This window comes from Salvelinus alpinus, chromosome 39 (genome assembly GCF_045679555.1).
Source record: "Salvelinus alpinus chromosome 39, SLU_Salpinus.1, whole genome shotgun sequence".
NCBI classification, from domain to species: domain Eukaryota; kingdom Metazoa; phylum Chordata; class Actinopteri; order Salmoniformes; family Salmonidae; genus Salvelinus; species Salvelinus alpinus.
The window spans coordinates 1324774-1345232 of NC_092124.1; the positions used below are offsets into that span (position 1 = coordinate 1324774).

At 43.4% G+C, this 20459-nt stretch overlaps 1 protein-coding gene across 7 annotated transcripts in view; it reads left to right on the forward strand.

Annotated features, from left to right (window-relative positions):
- Positions 1 to 20096, forward strand: part of LOC139566939 (transmembrane protein 131-like) — a 124186-nt gene extending 104090 nt beyond the window's left edge. For all 7 annotated transcript variants that reach the window (XM_071388318.1, XM_071388320.1, XM_071388324.1 and 4 more), the window contains 14 exons: positions 459 to 601; positions 2952 to 3138; positions 3613 to 3798; positions 4240 to 4389; positions 4703 to 5318; positions 5502 to 5617; positions 6087 to 6259; positions 8052 to 8258; positions 10743 to 10818; positions 11216 to 11331; positions 11667 to 11793; positions 16017 to 16093; positions 16238 to 16377; positions 19535 to 20096. In XM_071388318.1, the coding sequence (XP_071244419.1) occupies positions 459 to 601; positions 2952 to 3138; positions 3613 to 3798; positions 4240 to 4389; positions 4703 to 5318; positions 5502 to 5617; positions 6087 to 6259; positions 8052 to 8258; positions 10743 to 10818; positions 11216 to 11331; positions 11667 to 11793; positions 16017 to 16093; positions 16238 to 16377; positions 19535 to 19852 (2632 nt within the window). In that variant the 3' untranslated portion in view covers positions 19853 to 20096. The remainder of the gene's footprint in view (positions 1 to 458; positions 602 to 2951; positions 3139 to 3612; positions 3799 to 4239; positions 4390 to 4702; positions 5319 to 5501; positions 5618 to 6086; positions 6260 to 8051; positions 8259 to 10742; positions 10819 to 11215; positions 11332 to 11666; positions 11794 to 16016; positions 16094 to 16237; positions 16378 to 19534) is intronic.
- The last annotated feature ends 363 nt before the right edge of the window (positions 20097 to 20459 follow it).

The following is a 20459-nucleotide window of genomic DNA, read 5'->3' on the forward strand; positions in this document are numbered from 1 at the left end:
TGTCTACATTATGACACGTTTAGAAATATTCTTCTGATATTCATATTTCATATGTACATACAAAGGCAAAATGGCCACATAAACAGTACGGTGAATAATTCCCACCAGTTGTTGCATACTGGTACCAGTAGTTGTAGTCTTTCGTGCATGCACGATTTTGATATGAGCACTGATATTACAGTAGTTATTGCAGTACTATGCGAACATAGATTTGTACGTGATATTTTTCCACGTTTGTGGTTGTTTTGGTCAATAATGTTGCCAGATTTGAGTATGGTGCCATGTGCCGTGTGTCAGTTTTGGTGAATCACAGCATTGGTGACCGTCTAGTCTCGAGTTGCCATTCTTTTCAAGTCTTCTCTGTCACTCTGCTGTTGGAGCGTGAGGAAGTGGAAGTCGGGGAGCTGAGTCTAGAGCCTGTCTGACTCTCTTTCTCTTTTTTCATTTCTCTGTCTCAGGAACAACCTGACAGTGTTTGACATGGTGACGGTGCGGGGCCATGGGTCCAAGGAGCTGTTGAGATTGGGGGGCAAGCTGCCGGGCCCCGGGGCCTCATTACGCTTCAATGTCCCTCAGTCCACCCTCATGGAATGCCGAGACGGTGAGCCAACCACTCGGTTAATTTTATATTTGTAATTTATCCACCTTTCTCTCATTGAGATAAAACCTATTTTGTGCTCCTAGTGGCAATCATAACAATCAGTGTGTTACTCCACAAAAAAATCAATGATAGGGTTTGATTATATTTAATTTGAGTGCAGTATATGTAGGGCTGGGCGATATGGACAAAATATCATATCACGGTATAAAAAAAAAGGATGGTATTTTATATTTTTGAATACTAAAAGTTCTACATTTGCTTTATGAGTAATATGTGACCCTAGGCTGGCAACACAAACATTCTAAGTGATTCCAATGGGTCTTTCTCCATTATGATTTGTTTTATACTCTTCAATTCAACCAAACACTTTCATAAATTTCTGTGTTTCCTGCACTTATTTGAGATCATTTCCACACTGCCATATAGGGCTGCACGATATGGACAAACAATCTAGGCCTTATTTTTAACCAAATGTTGCAATTGTGATTTGACTTGTGTTTTAGAGCACAACACTTGAGTGAACTAATGATTATTCTAATTCTATAGTTAGAATATAATAGTGGGCACTTTGAATACAGTGTTGTTATTGTGACAGGGTAGGAACCAAAGTGTTGATAAGTGTTTTCTAGGGGACCCTATAATCTTTGGCTACAGTTAATGTTTTCTCTTAGCTACTTCATGTATCTAACATATTCATGCTTTGCGTATTCCTCTTTGATTTAGAAGAGACTGTTGCACAAATAACATGCTGATTTAGATCAACGCCATCACTGGTATGTTGGTATGCTAGCCAGCTAACTAGCGATTAGCATTAGCGGCTAACAAGATTTAGGCCCAATTTGCTAAGAAAAGACAAACTAGCTGTTTGCAGACGTAAGAAACACAAACTAAGTGTAATTGTAGAACGCTAGTGGATTTACAGTAAGAAGCAAAGTGAAAACAGCATCGTTGTCGTCAACGCTGTTGCTGTGCTGCATGCAGACTAAACGCAAGTGTCTCGTGGTCGAGGAACAACAAATGCGCTCCATGAGGGAAAGGGAGAGGGCCTAGGTGTGGAATACCGGTATATCGTAAAACACTGTATACCGCCCACCCTTAAGTGTATGCACTGTATGTAGCTAGATCTTATTAGATGTTTATCAATATGTCAATGCATTACTAATACAATTCATTAGTCAAGGCAAATGACCATGCTTCGTAGTAATGAACAGGCAGGAAGCGGCGCAGGTCCTAATCCAGGCACTTGTCATCTCCCGTCTGGATTACTGCAACTCGCTGTTGGCTGGGCTCCCTGCCTGTGCCATTAAACCCCTACAACTCATCCAGAACGCCGCAGCCCGTCTGGTGTTCAACTTTCCCAAGTTCTCTCACGTCACCCCGCTCCTCCGCTCTCTCCACTGGCTTCCAGTTGAAGCTCGCATCCGCTACAAGACCATGGTGCTTGCCTACGGAGCTGTGAGGGGAACGGCACCTCCGTACCTTCAGGCTCTGATCAGGCCCTACACCCAAACAAGGGCACTGCGTTCATCCACCTCTGGCCTGCTCGCCTCCCTACCTCTGAGGAAGTACAGTTCCCGCTCAGCCCAGTCAAAACTGTTCGCTGCTCTGGCACCCCAATGGTGGAACAAACTCCCTCACGACGCCAGGTCAGCGGAGTCAATCACCACCTTCCGGAGACACCTGAAACCCCACCTCTTTAAGGAATACCTAGGATAGGATAAAGTAATCCTTCTAACCCCCCCCCCCTTAAAAGAGTTAGATGCACTATTGTAAAGTGGTTGTTCCACTGGATATCATAAGGTGAATGCACCAATTTGTAAGTCGCTCTGGATAAGAGCGTCTGCTAAATGACTTAAATGTAAATGTAATGGAAAATTGAATGCAATACCTTTCAGGTTCATTGGTAGGATATCAAGTTTGGAATTCAAACTCAATTATAAGGCCCTTGAATTTGAAACTATGCTACTTAATCATTGTCTTACTATTAGTGGTGGTAGTTCTGCTGTACAACCTGTCATATCCTGTAATAAACTCCTTTTAATGGCACATTGCCGATTTCTTGTAATTAAACGGACAATAAACCGTGTCTTATCTGTGTGTTCTCCTACCTAGGCTAGTTAATCCTTGGTGGCACACCAAATGTCACCCTATTCCCTTTATAGTGACGTACTTGGTCAAAAGTAGGGACCCTGGTCAAAAGTAGTGCGTTATAAAAGGAATAAGGTGCCATTTGGGACTCAGCCCTTGTCTTGCTCTACTGTTCTGAAGAGTGTGTGGCTGGCTACTTTCATTTATTTCCTAAGTTCTTCATGCATCAAACAAAAAATGCTTCCTCCCATCTACCTCCCAGGCCTGCGCACCAACAAGCCTCTGTTTGCCATCCGGAAGAGCTTCAAGGTGGAGAACGCCGGGGAGCTGCCCCTTACGGTCACGTCCATGAACATCAACGGCTACAAGTGCCAGGGCTTCGGCTTCGAGGTGCTGCAGTGCAGGTCATTCAGCCTGGACCACAACTCCTCGTCCGAGATCACCATTGCGTAAGTCAAATGACGGAAGAATGGATGCAGATTGTTGTTGAACCTTTTTTATATGTGAACATATTTTGTATTAACTCAGCAGTAGTGTACAGGTTACTTTCAAGTGAAGGGTACATAAAGTAATGAAAGAAAAATGGATGTATCATTGTATCAAGACATTTGTATTGTTCAGTTGATCACACGAGACATATCAAGAAATAGTTTTTGGACATTTGTATCGCTCATTGACCTCTCATCTCCTTCTCTCCTTTTCCCCCCACTGTCTCAACTTCTATTTTCTCTATCTCCACTTCCCCCTCTTTCTTTTCCCCCTTCATCGCTCGCTCTCTCTCTTTCTCTCCTTCTCTTACTCCACCTTCTCCCTCCTCTTCTCTTACTACACTTTCTTCCTCCCCTTCTCTTACTCCACCTTCTCCCTCTCTCCTTCTCTCTCCTCCACCCTCTCTTTCTCCACCCCCTCTCTCCCTCCTCCAGGTTCACTCCGGACTTCACGTCGTCCTGGGTGATCCGGGACCTGACCCTGGTGACGTCGCGTGGCTCATTGTTCCCCTTCACCCTCAACGTGACGCTGCCCCACCACATGCTGCCCCTCTGTGCCCAAGTGGTGCCCGGCCCCAGCTGGGAGGAGACATTCTGGGTGGTCACCCTCATCTTCACCTGGTCAGTGCTGTTAAGTTCATGTTTTAAGTATCCCTATATTTATGCTATTACGGGGCTATCACTCAGTCAAGAGTGCGCCTGCGCAGGGAGTCTTGTTGTTGATGGACCTAGCCTGGAGTGGAATGGCTACCTTGTAGTGTGTTCATATAGTATAGTAAACTTTGTTAAACTGGAACCTTGTCGTTGTGTCATTTCGAGTTAACAAGTGCCACCCCGAGACGCATAGACCAGTACCAACTTAGTGCCAACTTTGGGTGAAGAAAAGCCAATGTCGTACACAGCGTCATGATTTTGTTGTTGTTGCATAAAACAGGTTTCAGGTTGAAAGACAATGGACTTTGACTCCCCAACCAGATTACCAGTGTCTACTTCTTTCTGTCAATTTGTTGGCACTGGTATCCCCAATGAATAACCAGTCGTATCCTCTCTCTCTCCTCTCAGCTTCTCCCTGGCCGGTGTTTGTCTGATGGCTTTCCACCAGGCCCAGTACATCCTGACTCAGTTTTCCAGCCCCACCACCCGGAGCATCCACAATTCTGCCCTGTCCCGGGACAACGGCCCCGTCAACAACATCACCCCCAACGGAGTCAAGTAAGTCTCTGGAATATATTTTACAAGAGACCCGTTTCCAATCAAATATGTGTACCTAAAATCAACAGTTTTACATGGTTAATTACCAATATAAAGCGTTATTAAAGTTAGATGTTTTGGTGGTACTTGATATGACACTCCAGTAAAAGTGTTCCATCAACCCTTTTGTAAAAGTAGCTGCATGTTATCTACATAAACCTGAACTAATTTTGTTCTTTAAATGAAGCTTATCACCCATTTGATTAGCTGGTGATAATGCACTGGTATGGGTTTACACATACACAATCTCTAACTGGTTGTTGTCCGTGTCCAGTAAAATGAAGGGCAGCTGCAAGACGTACGTGGACACCTGCCACAACTCCGACAAAGGAAAGGGGCGTGGCTCCCCGGCGGTGTCCAACGGTGCCACCCCCCGGCCACAGCCCTTCTCTTCTTCCTCCTCCAAGAAGGGTGCCTCCACCACCCCCTCCCAGCCACAGAAGAAACACAAGGTGTCTGTTTACTACGGCAAGTACAAAACCAGCTCCTCCGCCACAGCGGCGACGGCCGCCACGGCGACCGAGGAAGAGCGGGAACTAGACCTAATGCCCGACCTGGGAACCCTGGAACCTTACCTGAGCACGGACGCCTGCAACAACAACGAGCCCACGTTCCTCTGTCAAATCGACATTAAGAAAACGACACAGCACTTTAAGGAAGCTCCCCCACAGAGCGCCGCCCAGGGGGAGGACAGCAAGGGGCCGGCGGCGGTTATGTTTCCCGTGGAAACGCAGGCCGGCTTCCCCGACAATGTCACTGTGGGCCCGGGCCCCCGACCTGGACTCCTGCTGTGCAGCCCCGTGACAGAGAAAGGGTACGACCTCGGTACACATTTGCAGTTTGCAGAGAAGAGGGACACAACAGAGAAAAGGGACAACTCTGAGCTGGAGGTGAGAGATACACAGGGTGATCAATTGGATATTACTTGGCTTTATTTGATAGCTTGCTCTGATTGATGCTTGTAGCCTGGTTTCTCCTACAGCTCTGTAGAGATTTTTTTGTGTGCAATCTAAGTACTTCAGTACAGGGTGGAAATGTAAAGTTAATCTTTCTCTCGTTCTCTCTCCCTCCAGACCAAAGAAGATGGTAAAAGCCAGAGGAAGAAGGCAGAGAAGACGGAGGCTGGTGTCCCAGCCGGGAACAACAAGGCAAAAAAGAGTCGCAAGAAGAACACAGAGGGGGTTTCTGGGTACCTGGCATCTTCAAATCGATAGACAGCGATAGACAGCGTGCTCACTTACAAATTAATCTTGATTTGGTGCAGAATTCCATTTGTAAAATCTATAGAGAATGAAATTGACAGCACTCAAAGGACAATCTTCAATAAGTAATTTCTTGCCCTACACTTGGGATGAACCTATTCATCCCACACAGATGTGATACACCTAATTCACACCGCGGCTTTTGTTCATTGACCAAAAATTAAAACATTTGACGTTAATATTTTCTAACTGGGTAGAAAGGGAAATGGTGAATTTGATTATTTCGATTTGGGATTGATTTAAATTTAAGGAAAAAACGTTAATTAGCTACCCCCAGCAGGCGTTTATAGTAGAACATTCAGCTGTGTTGAAGGTTTGTAACCCTGTTGATTGTAGAATCGCTGCAGGAAATGTAAAGACATTGAAAAGGGACATTGGTCTTTGCTGTTCCCACAGGCTACCTGAACACAGCGTGGTTGTGATGTCAGTGCAGGAGAGGGAACCGGAGTGGAGAACGGGAGAACAACAACAGAATATGAACGGAACCCGCACTCGTAACCGCTGCTCCACAGGAAAACCAGACGCACCAAAGCCCAGCCCCAACCCTGGCAGCCCCCTCAAACAAAACGGTGGGTACATATACATGCACACACCAGGGTTTCCGTTAGGAAAATGTGGCGGCGGAAATTTGACCGGCAACCTTTTAATTGACCGGACATTTAAGAAATCTGCCGGACTCATATGCATTGGGTGCGTAACTGATTAGGGCGTCCACCCATGGTTCTCAGAATGGCAGAAATCACATTTTAGATTATGGTAATTCATATTAACAGAACATGCAAGTCGAGAATGCAACGTGCGGAATACCGAATTCTGATGTGCACTTTGAAGATGTTAGAAGAACTGTCCACATGTACTTTTCCTCAGCCAAGAAGAAGAATAACGAACAGCAAAATCACTAGCCTATGTCAATTACTATCCCCCATGGTATAAAAGTTGACCTATTCTATTGGTCAGCTTATCGAGAAAGAAATGGCCTATTCCAAACATACTCTAGGACAGTTGTGAGACGATGGATCCCAAATTCATACAACCAGTAGGCCTAGGCTCCATAAAAAAAAAACTGTTAAAAAGCAATGAGTCTGACGCAACAGTTCACAACGTTTAGCTTCAAATGTTGATCAACTATTATTTCTTCACATTATAAGCGCAGCAATGCGCACAAGTCAATAGGCTACGTGCAAACGTTCGTTCCATAACGCAACTGTCACCACACATGCGAGCGGTTTCATATTTTATAGGCCAAGCGCAGGCTATTACCGGATAACGGAAACCCTGACAAACACACACACACACACACATACACTCAAAAAGCTGGGACATCTATCTAAAGCTGGGACATCTGCACCCCTCAACCACTTGATAACCTGTGTGGCTATATCTGCCAGTCTGTGGTTAACTTGACCAAAGTTAAACCCTACCCCTCACCTAAACCACCATCCTGTTAAAAGCATTCTGCTGTGTCTGTGATGATATGGCTTGCTTCTGAAGCTAAGCAGGGTTGGTCCTGGTCAGTCCCTGGATGGGAGACCAGGTGCTGCTGGAAGTGGTGTTGGAGGGCCAGTAGGAGGCACTCTTTCCTCTGGTCTAAACAAAAATCCCAATGCCCCAGGGCAGTGATTGGGGACACTGCTCTGTGTAGGGTGCCGTCTTTCGGATGGGACGTTAAACGGGTGTCCTGACTCTCTGAGGTCATTAAAGATCCCATGGCACTTATCGTAAGAGTAGGGGTGTTAACCCCAGTGTCCTGGCTAAATTCCCAATCTGGCCCTCAACCATCACGGTCACCTAATAATCCCCAGTTTACAATTGGCTCATTCATCCCCCTCCTCTCCCCTGTAACTATTCCCCAGGTCGTTGCTGCAAATGAGAACGTGTTCTCAGTCAACTTACCTGGTAAAATAACGGTAAAATAAAAAAAAATAAAAAAAAATATGGACATCTCTAAGTGTATTTACACCTGACTGACCACAAGAAGGTGCCAAAGTGCCTTTTCTTTTTCAACACATTGACATGGTAGATGCTACAGTACATGTCCAGTTTTGCCACATTATCAGAAACATTGGGAATTCCCAATTAAATGTGATGGCTAAAGACGAGCGTGAATGAGTTAAAGTTAGTAGATTGACATTTTACATTGGACAATGGACAGTCCTCAGCATCTCTGTCTTTCTTTACATTTTACACTTCATTTAAAACAGTTGGAAACAGAAGGGAAGATATGCAAGTGGGAGAACCTTAGGAAGGTTGGCCATGGGGATTGAAGGGATTGAGCGGTATACTTGACTGGCCTGGAGTGTTACTGCTCGGCCACAGGCTTTACACAGTCCTCAACATCTCTCGCCCTCCCTCCTGTTCTAGGTGTGTGTCTGGTTCGGCCACGGCGGAAGTGTGTGGAGCGGCGCGTGGCGTGCGAATCGGGCTCAGACTCGGGCAGCTCATCAGGCAGCGTGCGGGCTAGCCGCGGCAGCTGGGACAGCTGGAGTTCTGCCAGCAGCGTTGAGGGAGACAAGGACCCCGACGCCTCGCACCACCGCACACACCACTGCACTACCTCAGCCAGGAAAAGTATGAACGCACTACTGCAGCATGCACACTCACACACACATACACACACTGCACTATATACAACACACACACACACAAGCACACTTTTATCTATACACTGAGTATACAGTACATGATGCTCTTTCCATGACATGGACTGACCAGGTGAATCCAGGTGAAAGCTATGAACCCTTATTGATGTCACTTGTTAAATCCACTTCAATCAGTGTAGATGAAGGGGAGGAGACAGGTTAAAGATGGATTTTTAAGCCTTGGGACAATTGAGACATGGATTATGTGTGTATGTGTGCCATTCAGAGGCAAGACAAAAGATTGAAGTGCCTTTGAACGGGGTATGGTGGTAGATGCCAAGCGCACCAGTTTTCTGTGTCAAGAACTGCAACGCTGCTGGGTTTTTCACGTGTGTGCATCAAGAATGGTCCATCACCCAAAGGACATCCAACTGTGGGAAGCATTGGAGTGAACATGACCTCGTATCTCTGTGGAATGCTTTCAACACCTTGCAGAGTCCATGCCCCGACGAATTGAGGTTGTTCTTAGGGCAAAAGGGGGTTGCAACTCAATATTAGGAAGGTGTTCCCAATGTTTTGTACACTAAGTGTATACACATTCCCCCCACTCGCTACTGCAGCACCTCGGACAGGGGAAGTGCATACACTGTCACAACCACTGCGCTGCCATTATCAGGAAACGTGCCCCTAGAGCAGGGCTCTTCAACCCTGTTCAAGGAGAGCTACCGTCCTGTAGGTTTTCACTTTAACCCTAATCTAGAACCAACGACCTTTCGGTTACTGGCCCAACCGCTAGGCTACCTGCCGCCCCGCTGGGGTTGGAGAGAAAGCCTGCAGGAAGGGTTGGAGAACCCTGCCCTAGAGTCACAGATTTACTTTAGGGATTTTTTTATTTTTATTTTTTGGACCCTACATATTGTTCCTTTACTATTCTCAACTCTCTCTCCATCTGATCTGTTGCTCTGTCTTTCATCAGGATAGCCACGTGTCTCCATTCCATCCCGCACATGTGCTTCTCATCAAAATGTCCTCCTTTCACTCCAGAATAGTAGGTCCGGACCTATGCTCTGGAGCTCCGAGGGCTGGGGGGGTTGGAAGTGGGACTGGAGACTCTACAGAGCACCGTGGTGCTGGGTTAGGTTAGGCCAGATGTTTTCTTGTCCATTGGCTCGGAGTGACTTTGTCTGTGTTGGTTAGGGCTGAGATTCTCAAATTCCCCATCTCTGAATCCACCTCAGTGTACACCTCATCAGACATGGAAATGTTGCATCCGTCTTTCACCTCACCTGTTCTCCATCTCTCTTTTTTTCCGCCTATTTCTTTCTCTCTCCCTCTTTCTCTCAGTCTACCTCTCTCTCTCTGTCTACAGCTCTCTCTCTCTCAGCCATCTATTTCCTGTGTTTTGAGGGGTGCAAAATCCACTTGTCACTTAAATCTCTTACTCTGGTGACTCTTTCTCACACTTGCTAGTGCCGTTCGTGTTTTCTCGTTGACATAAGGACCGCAGAAATGTTTCTAATGACCTGCCAAACCCACTCTGGTAATGGCTGAAATGGGCTCAATGGAATACATTGGTTTTCCTGTGCATCTATAAGAACGCTAACACAACGTCTGGGATTTAACGCACCATCTCGACAGTTACATCACAAGAAAGATATCTTATTTTGATCGGTTTAGATTTATATGCAATCGAGAGAAAAAAGAGTCATGATTTAGTTAAAATGTTTGCAAATTAGAGGCGGTGAAGTTAAAGCAACTTCTGAAAATTAAAGCTCAGATTATAGTGATGTTATGTCTGATCTCGCAAACAATGGAAAGCAGGTATAAATAGGTGTAATCTAGAGCTAGTGTTTTGATTTAAAAAATGCATGGTTATCCTTCTCTTGACACACTTGTTGAATTATGCAAGAGAACGTGACAACAACAGTGAATAATTCATGAGGCTGTCTAGATAGTGCAGGTAGACCTAGAGACAGAGCAAGTTTTTGTTGGTTGTAGCCTTGTTCCACCCCTTTATATAAATGTATTCATGAATGCAAATACACCCAGGCAAATGAGGCACATAATATTGTTTATTTTATCACAAAGTATTAAAAAAATACCTGGGAATAAAAGAAAAATGACATTTTACTATAAATGTAATTCCTGAATTCCCACCAAAATGCCTGAACTCCATTCATTATTTGTCCGTGCCAGTCCAATGTTTTATGCGCAAAAATGCAGTCAATATCTGATATATATATATATATATATATATTTTTTTTTTATCTAAACGTTTGTAGTATTTTCACTGTTGCATTTTTTAGAATTGTTATTTAAACCTTTTAACAATTTCGATTAACATTACTACTCCCACGCTCTCTCTCTCCCTCTCTGACGCTGATATAGTAGAAAAAGGAGGAATGAACTAACCAGTTTTCATTAGAAAGCAGGGTCAGAGTTGTGATCTGTAGCTGTGTGTCTGTGTCCACAGGGGACATGCAGTACGGCGTCTACCCAGCCGAGAGGGACTGCTACCAGACCATGAACTCCACCTACAAGGCCCAGAGGTACACACCACTCACACACACACATTAACTGATTTAATCGCACCAACACAGACAGATAAATACACACACGTAAACACACACAGCAACCACATAGAATGGAAGACATACTCTTATGGTCATTTAGCAGACTGTTTTATATAAAGCTACTTACAGTTCAACCCACAACTGTAGTGTGGCAAGCACAGCCATACTCTAACCAACTGAACAACTCTTAATAGTGTTTCAAGAAGTGTACTATCATTCTAGAAGTCCTTACTGACAAAGACACTTTGATCCTATCAACCCTAATGGAGAAGTCAAAGTTCCAATAATAATGTTGATTATTTATGTACATTTCTTAAGTGCTTTTCATTACACACATAATCTCAAAGTGCTATATCTGTCCCCTGGTGTGCAGCATGAATAACCTGTACAGGAAGGAGCCTTGCCAAAGCCCAACAGAGCCCGCCCCAGTGCCCCCCAGCTTTGCCCCCAGCTTCGCTTCTGTAGCAGCCCGCATGGACAGCACCATGGGTGAGTGAAGTGCTTAGTCAATAAATGTTGACATACCTGTACATCAGAAACCGTGTGTAAAATGTATTGTCTATTATAAATAGAAAGTTGATCTCAAAATGGGAAGTGCTATAAAATTAGCATGCAAGGGTATTGTTTTGTTTGTCATTGCATAAATGCGTTTTGCGAATGAGTGCGATTGCTGTAAATGTTTGGCGTCGTAAATCGGGGATGGCCAACCCTCTTTCTGGACAGCCAAGTATGCCGGCTTTTTCTCCAACCCTACTATAAAGCCTGTGTTACTGCTTACCTTGTTATAAATGCTCTATGTTAATTGTTTCCCTCTTCTCTCTCAGATGTGGCGGGCCAGTATTTTCCTGAGGAGACTTGGTCGGCTCCCTCTGTGCCCCTCACCAATGAGTTCAGGTACAACGCCTCAGAGGCCGTGCCCTACGTACCTCAAGCCGCAGCCCCCTTCAATGGGTAGGTCACTAAGCCGAGAGGAAATGTACTAATTGTGTCTTTTGTACAATCATGTTGTAGCTTAGGAAGCCATTTTGATTGTCAGGCCATGTCGATCATACAGCTATTGTATACAGTAATCATTTGCCTATGAACCAGAGTTCATAGCACTGAGGTGGTATGCCCTAGTAGGACGTCAACTGTGTGCACTCTCACCCTGCACTATTACCTCCAACATAAAAAACATTCTCATGTCTACCTACTTCTCATAAGCTTCCCAGTAAAGCAATAAAAACAATCAAGAATGCCAGAAGAGTGCTAAAAATGGCCCACATGAACATACGTATCCTAAGAAACAAGGTTCATGAAATAACTTGCTAGTAATAGATGACATTCCTATTCTAAAACTCACTTAGATAATACCTTTGATGATACAGTGGTAGCAATACATGGTTATAACACCTACAGAAAAGACAGAAATGCCAATGGGGCCAGTGTCGCGGTCTATATTCAGAGCCACATTCCTGTAAAGCTTAGAGGATCTCATGTTAAATACTGTTGAAGTAATATGGCTACAGGTTCACCTGCCTCACCTAAAGCCCATTCGAGTGGGAAGCTGCTATAAACCACAAACTGCTAGCAGTCAGTAACTGGATAATATGTGTGAAATGCTTGATAATGTATGTGATATCAACAGAGGTCTATTCTTCTGGGTGCCCTTAATATTGACTGGCTTTCATCAAGCTGCCCACTCAAGAAAAAGCATCAAACTGTAACCAGTGCCAGCAACCTTTATTTAACTAGGCAAGTCAGTTAAGAACAAATTCTTATTTACAATGACGGCCTACCCCAGCCAAACCTGGACGATGCTGGGCCAATTGTGCTTTGCCCTATGGGACTCCCAATCACGGGCATATGGGATGCAGCCTGGATTCGAACTAGGGACTGTATTGACGCCTCTTGCACTGAGATGCAGTGCCTTAGACCGCTGCACCACCCCCACTCTGGGTTTAGGTTGTCAGTCAACCTACCAGGGTATTTACAAACAGCACAGAAATGAATTCATCAACATGTGTTGATCACATCTTTACTAATGCTGCAGAAATCTGCCTTAAAGCAGTATCCAAATCCATCGGATGTAGTGATCACAATATAGTAGCCATATTTAGGAAAACCAAAGTTTCAAAGGCTGGGCCTAATATAGTGTATAAGAGGTCATACAATACGTTTCGTAGTGATTCATATGTTGATGATGTAAAGAATATTTGCTGGTCTGTGGTGTGTATTGAGGAGCAACCAGACGCTGAACTTGACACATTTATGAAATTGCTTTTTCCAGTTACTAATAAGCATGCACCCATTAAGAAAATAACTGTAAAAATAACTTCTGTGCGGCTTTTGACATTATCGATCATAGTCTGCTGCTGGAAGAACGTATGTGTTATGGCTTTACACCCCCTGCTGTATTGTTGATAAAGAGTTACCTGTCTAACAGAACACAGAGGTTGTTCTTTAATGGAAGCTCCTCCAACATAATCCAGATAGAATCAGGAATTCTCTGTATCTATGTATGCGGATGACTCAACACTTTACACGTCAGCTACTACAGCGAGTGAAATCACTGCAACACTTAACAAAAAGCTGCAGTCGGTTTCAGAGCGGGTTGCAAGAAATAAGTTGGTCCTAAATGTTTCTAAAATTAAAAGCATTGTATTTGGGACAGATTATTCACTAAGCCCTAAACCTCAACTACATATTCTAATGAATAATGTGGAAATTGAGCAAGTTGAGGTGACTAACTATGTTGTTGATGCAACAGTACCTACGATGGGGAAGAAGTCTGTCCATAATAAAGCGCTGCTCTGCCTTCTTAAAACCACTATCAACAAGGCAAGTCCTACGGGCTCATTCGTGTGGTCAGGTGCCACAAAGAGGGACTTTGGCTCAGAACAGGGCAGCACGGCTGGCCCTTAAATGTACACGGAGAGCTAACATTAATGATATGCAGGTCCATCTCTCATGGCTCAAAGTAGAGGAGATATTGACTTCATCACTACTTGAGTTTATAAGAAGTATTGACATGCTGAATGCACCAAGCTGTCTGTTTAAACTACTAACACACAGCTCAGATACCCATGCATACCCCACAAGACCTGCCACCAGATGTCTCTTCATTATCCCCAAGTCCAGAACAGACTATGGGAGGTGCACAGTGCTATATAGAGCCATGACTACATGGAACTCTATTCCACGTCAGGTAACTGATGCAAGCAGTAGAATCAGATATACAGTGGGGAGAACAAGTATTTGATACACTGCCGATTTTGCAGGTTTTCCTACTTACAAAGCATGTAGAGGTCTGTCATTTTTATCATAGGTACACTTCAACTGTGAGAGACGGAATCTAAAACAAAAATCCAGAAAATCACATTGTATGATTTTTAAATAATTAATTTGCATTTTATTGCATGACATAAGTATTTGATCACCTACCAACCAGTAAGAATTCCGGCTCTCACAGACCTGTTAGTTTTTCTTTAAGAAGCCCTCCTGTTCTCCACTCATTACCTGTATTAACTGCACCTGTTTGAACTCGTTACCTGTATAAAAGACACCTGTCCACACACTCAATCAAACAGATTCCAACCTCTCCACAATGGCCAAGACCAGAGAGCTGTGTAAGGACATCAGGGATAAAATTGTAGACCTGCACAAGGCTGGGATGGGCTACAGGACAATAGGCAAGCAGCTTGGTGAGAAGGAAACAACTGTTGGCGCAATTATTAGAAAATGGAAGAAGTTCAAGATGACGGTCAATCACCCTCGGTCTGGGGCTCCATGCAAGATTTCACCTCGTGGGGCATCAATGATCATGAGGAAGGTGAGGGATCAGCCCAGAACTACACGGCAGGACCTGGTCAATGACCTGAAGAGAGCTGGGACCACAGTCTCAAAGAAAACCATTAGTAACACACTACGCCGGGACTGTATGGATTAAAATCCTGCAGCGCACGCAAGGTCCCCCTGCTTAAGCCAGTGCATGTCCAGGCCCGTCTGAAGTTTGCCAATGACCATCTGGATGATCCAGAGGAGGAATGGGAGAAGGTCATGTGGTCTGATGAGACAAAAATATAGCTTTTTGGTCTAACTCCACTCGCCGTGTTTGGAGGAAGAAGAAGGATGAGTACAACCCCAAGAATACCATCCCAACCGTGAAGCATGGAGGTGGAAACATCATTCTTTGGGGATGCTTTTCTGCAAAGGGGACAGGACGACTGCACCGTATTGAGGGGAGGATGGATGGGGCCATGTATCGCGAGATCTTGGCCAACAACCTCCTTCCCTCAGTAAGAGCATTGAAGATGGGTCGTGGCTGGGTCTTCCAGCATGACAACGACACGAAGCACACAGCCATGGCAACTAAGGAGTGGCTCCGTAAGAAGCATCTCAAGGTCCTGGAGTGGCCTAGCCAGTCTCCAGACCTGAACCCAATAGAAAATCTTTGGAGGGAGCCGAAAGTCCGTATTGCCCAGCGACAGCCCCGAAACCTGAAGGATCTGGAGAAGATCTGTAGGGAGGAGTGGGCCAAAATCCCTGCTGCAGTGTGTGCAAACCTAGTCAAGAACTACAGGAAACGTATGATCTCTGTAATTGCAAACAAAGGTTTCTGTACCAAATATTAAGTTCTGCTTTTCTGATGTATCAAATACTTATGTCATGCAATAAAATGCAAATTAATTACTTAAAAATCATACAATGTGATTTTCTGGATTTTTGTTTTAGATTCCGTCTCTCATAGTTGAAGTGTACCTATGATAAAAATTACAGACCTCTACATGCTTTGTAAGTAGGAAAACCTGCAAAATCGGCAGTGTATCAAATACTTGTTCTCCCCACTGTATATATATTTTAAATAAAAATACACCTTATGGAACAGCAGAGACTGTGAAGAGACACAGGCACACCCGTACACATAACACACACACGCTACACACGCGTATGGCTTTTGTATTGTAGATATGTGGTACTGGAGTAGTGGCCTGAGTGCACAGACTTAATGTGTTGTGAAATGTAATATTTGTAATAATATGTAACTGCCTTAATGTTGCTGGACCCCAGGGATCCTTAATACATGCAAATGTGGTTACCTGTCAAATGATATACTTTTTTTATTGTGAAATATTGTGTGTTAGCTAATTTACGATTTTGTGTTTTCCTTAATGTATATTTGTGTTCTTGAACAGCTTCCCTTGGAACAGTGCCAACAGCCAATGTAACAGCCCGTATGCATACTGTGGCCAGGGCAACTACATGTCAGCAGGTAGGCGTCAAACCTACTGTGTTATTGTGTGTAAAATGTCTTATACAGGTCTCCCTGGAAAAGGGCTTTTGATCTCAATGGTACAACCTGGTGAAATATCACGGGGGAAACACTTACCATTGTATCTGTACCATCGGTCCGCAGGCAACACCAACTTCCACAACAGTTTCCCATGCCAGCCAGAGAGCCAGACGGTAGCCTACAGCCACCGGCCCAGCTGGAGCGAGGAGTGTTCCCAGGAGGCTCCCTCGACCTGGGATACAGCCGGCTGTGTGGGCAGCAAGGTAAACCTCTGGGACCCGCTGCTGGCTCCATTCAACCTAATCCCCCTAATATCTATCATTACTGTCCCCGTCTGCCTCAGTCAATGACCTAGTCCTAACCACTTGACTTCGTGCAGGTTTACTAAGTGTCTGGACCGAAGAAAAAGATCAAAACAAGAAACTGCCTTCATTTACACTTAAGAGTCATGTTTTTTTTCTTCAAACCTTTATTTTGCCCACTTGATATGTCCCCAATGTTTAATTCCTTGTCGAAAAAGGCATGTGCAAATGCTTAGTAAATCTGTCTAAGTTAAGCTTAGTATTTAATGTTATGTATTTATTATATATAATTTAATATAAAGTATAAAGGACTGTTTGAAATTATGTGGATAATCAATATGTGTGTTATTGTAACTCATCTGAATCTGTGGAGCTACCGTTTTGTTGACCGTCTGTTTTCTGAAACGCCCTTGGCCTCTGTAACCTCTGTTTTTCCCTTTTGGTGTGCTGTCTGTGGTTATCAAATTTAACATCACAATCTAACTGTGTGATTTATAACAAAGCAAATAGAGCTTATAAAATAGGAACTGCAATCTCTGCGGTTTGAATAGGAATCTAGAGATTGAGGCTTTGTCTGCTTCTCTTGACTGGAGAACTTCCACTTTTCACAAACTACCCACCATGGTTCTGGCATCAGCATGGGTCAATACAATGTAGATCATAGTCTTTCGGTTAGGCTTTATTTTAGAGACCATTGTTTACCTGTTATTTAGACAAAACAATGTCACTGACCGCTTGATGACATAGATGATATCTTTCTTTTCCTAACTCTTAGTAAAAAGTCACAAATGGTACTCATCATTGTATTGAATTGTTTTCTAACAAGAACCAGAAAGTAAATACCAAAATACTAGCGGTGACAGGGCTGTAAAATGAAGATTTTTTTTAGCAAGATCCTGACCACCTCCATTATCGCATGTCTTGTGTGCAATGTTCCCTCAAATATGTATTGGGTACTGAGCACATTTCTGGTCTGCTGAGCACAAACTTGAATGTTGTGAAAATTCTGTGCAACTTCCAACATTTACTCTGAACACTGAGGCTCTACCAGCGTTAAATTACAGTTTTAAAAGTGGCCATGTAGGCTACTGTGGCTATTTGATCATAATGTAGGCCTACCAGAGTGGCCTACCATAAAAAACAATGGAGAAAATACATCCCATAATATTTTAACATGGAAATAGCAGTTCTATCATTCAGCCTACAGTAGTAGCCAATGTGTGGTGTTCAATGTAGGTCTACATTCTATGAGACTTTTGAAGAAAAAAAAACATGCAGGGCTTATCATTAACCTTCAGACAAGGAGGTGACTGAAAATGTTGTTGTTTGATGCAAGAAACCACTTTACAAAATAAAATGCATTATTATTCCCAGATTATGCTACCCTCTGCCTATTGGCTACTTAGTTTATTCAAGCCTGTCTCAAAATACAACACTGGGTCATTAAGACAAAAAAAAGCTCTTTACCTGACTCGCTTTTCAAAAATGTCTAGAGATGTATACGTTTTGTGCTCTTGTAGGAAACAATCACGCCCCTATTGCTGACCACAAATGATCTATAACTGGGCTAATAACTCACTAACTAGCAAAGGATATGAACAAAATGTTTACATGTGGCTACATGCAGTTCTCGACTTTGATCTCAAAACAAGCGCATCTACTCACGGCCGCTCATGCTGTAAACACAGTCCAGTTCAAAGAAAATTGCACAGATCCATATATGGCAATGGTCTATTTGCATATAGGCCTACTGCAGCTCTGATTTGTTTATGCCGCACCGGTCTGTGTAGAGTACGGGCGGAGTAGTGCGTATCAATGCAATAGAATCCTATTCCAATGTGTTCTGCCTACAACAAAATCTCTTGCATAGTTTCGGTTTGTAGCACTGAAAGTGGCTAATATTGTGTTGATTCGATCACAATTGCCACAGTAAAGGGAAATGTTGATAGTGTTAACAGGGAAAACTCTAGAACAGTTGTCACCAACCTTTTCTGAGTCAAGATCAATTTGAGTCAAAATGCAAGCTGAGATCTACCACTCAGATTTTTTTTTAACATGATTTACAAAACGTAAGCCTATGCAACATTAACCAATTGAAAACAGTACTGTAGCAAAGAGTTTTGTGCTGTAAGCTATAGGCCCAATACGTTATGACCGAATATTGGCTTTGCTTGAATTGCCCTGCCATTGTGTTGTTTGGGCCATTTAAAAAAAAATCTAATTCAAAATTTGAGGTAGGCTATATGATCACATCAGTAATAGATCCATTGTTGTATTACTTGTGAAGCACAGCTGTTCAAATAATTTGCTTTTTATAAAAATATTTACTGGGCTTATGGTGCCTGCATCTGATGGTCTGTCTCAGCAGAGGGAGAGAGCAGCAGACTGAGAGTCCGCCTCTCAACATCCCTCCGCTCTCCCTTTCCTCCACTGACACTGACCAAAAAGGGACACCGTCTTCCAGCTGATGGCGAAACCCGAGTCGCACCGCATTATTTCTGCTTCATGCACAAATTTGTTACTCCTATGAACAGAGAAAGTGAAATATTCCTCGATATTAAAAAAGACCCAAGCTGCAAATAATAACAACGCAAGCCTATATATGCACTTTCCTACTCATTCATTACTGTTTCAGTGCTTGTTGTAGCGCTGAGTGGAAATAGGAAGAATGTGCATTTTATGGCTTATAAAACTCACTCATAAAAACCATCTCTGCTGTATTCATTGACAGTCTCTCTAGTCATTTTTTAAATCTAATTTTGAAATCTCACAGTATCAACTTTACTGTAGCTTTCTTTTATGCCTGCTACGTTACTGCAGACACGGTCATCTGTGCCATTCGATTGGTCAGCGGTAGACCTATAGAGCACTTGATTTTCTCTTTGGGCCCACTGGGAACACAGAGTTTGTAACTTCAGAAACATGAAGTGGTTAAAAATGGCAACAGTTCAAGAGGGAATATTGTGTGTATAGGAATTCAACACAGCTTCTCATAAACTTTACTTTTAGATTTTTGTGTCCAGCAACATTTAATACGATCATTTTTTGTAAAATAAATGGTGCCATATCTTTTCTAAACCATATTTTGTTTCTCTCTCTCGCTCTGTTTCCCCCTTAGCCATATTTCCCCGGCACCAGGAGCCTGTCCCCCATGTCCAGTCTGTTCGGTTCCATCTGGACCCCCCAGAGGGAGCCATACCAAAGCCACTTCCAGCCCGAGCGCTCAGTCCCCATGTCCCCGGTGTCCCCCGTCAGCCCCATCACCCCACCTCACGCCCCCTTCAACCGGGAGCCCGGGGGCATGTGCCGCCCCAAGCAGTACTCCAGCTTCAACCCCTTCGGCCCCCACATGAACCTGGACATTTGGAACTCCTCATCCAACCGCAGCTCAAACTCGCAGCTGTCCAACGACTCGGGCTACTGCGGCGACGTTTAATAAGAACCTGGCATATCCGACGACAACAAACAAAAACGATGCTATAAAATAAAGGAACAAGAAATGAATGTGCTTTTATCGATAATGGGGAAAAAATGTGAATTTTCCTTTACTTTTATGTTCCTTTTTTTTTCAAACGTTCAATGTTGTGAAAGGTTAAGCATTTGTTGTATATTTTTCTAGATGTTTTGCAGTTTTGATCATAGAAAATAAAAAATAAGAATAAAAAAGGTTTTGTACTTGATGTCTTGTTTGCTTTGTCCCCCACGCTACAACTATTTAGAATATGGCAGTAACCGAAGGACCGTAAAGCTTGTTATCTTTGCCATCCATCAAAATCACTTTCATACAGCAGTTTAAATCGCTTTACATAAACAATTATAACCAGAAAATGTCACAGAATTCAAATGTACAGTTGTGGCCAAAAGTTTTGAGAATGACACAAATATTAATTTCCACAAAGTTTGCTGCTTCAGTGTCTTTAAATATTTTTGTCAGATGTTACTATGGAATACTGAAGTAGAATTACAAGCATTTCATAAGTGTCAAAGGCTTTTATTGACAATTACATGAAGTTGATGCAAAGAGTCAATATTTGCAGTGTTGA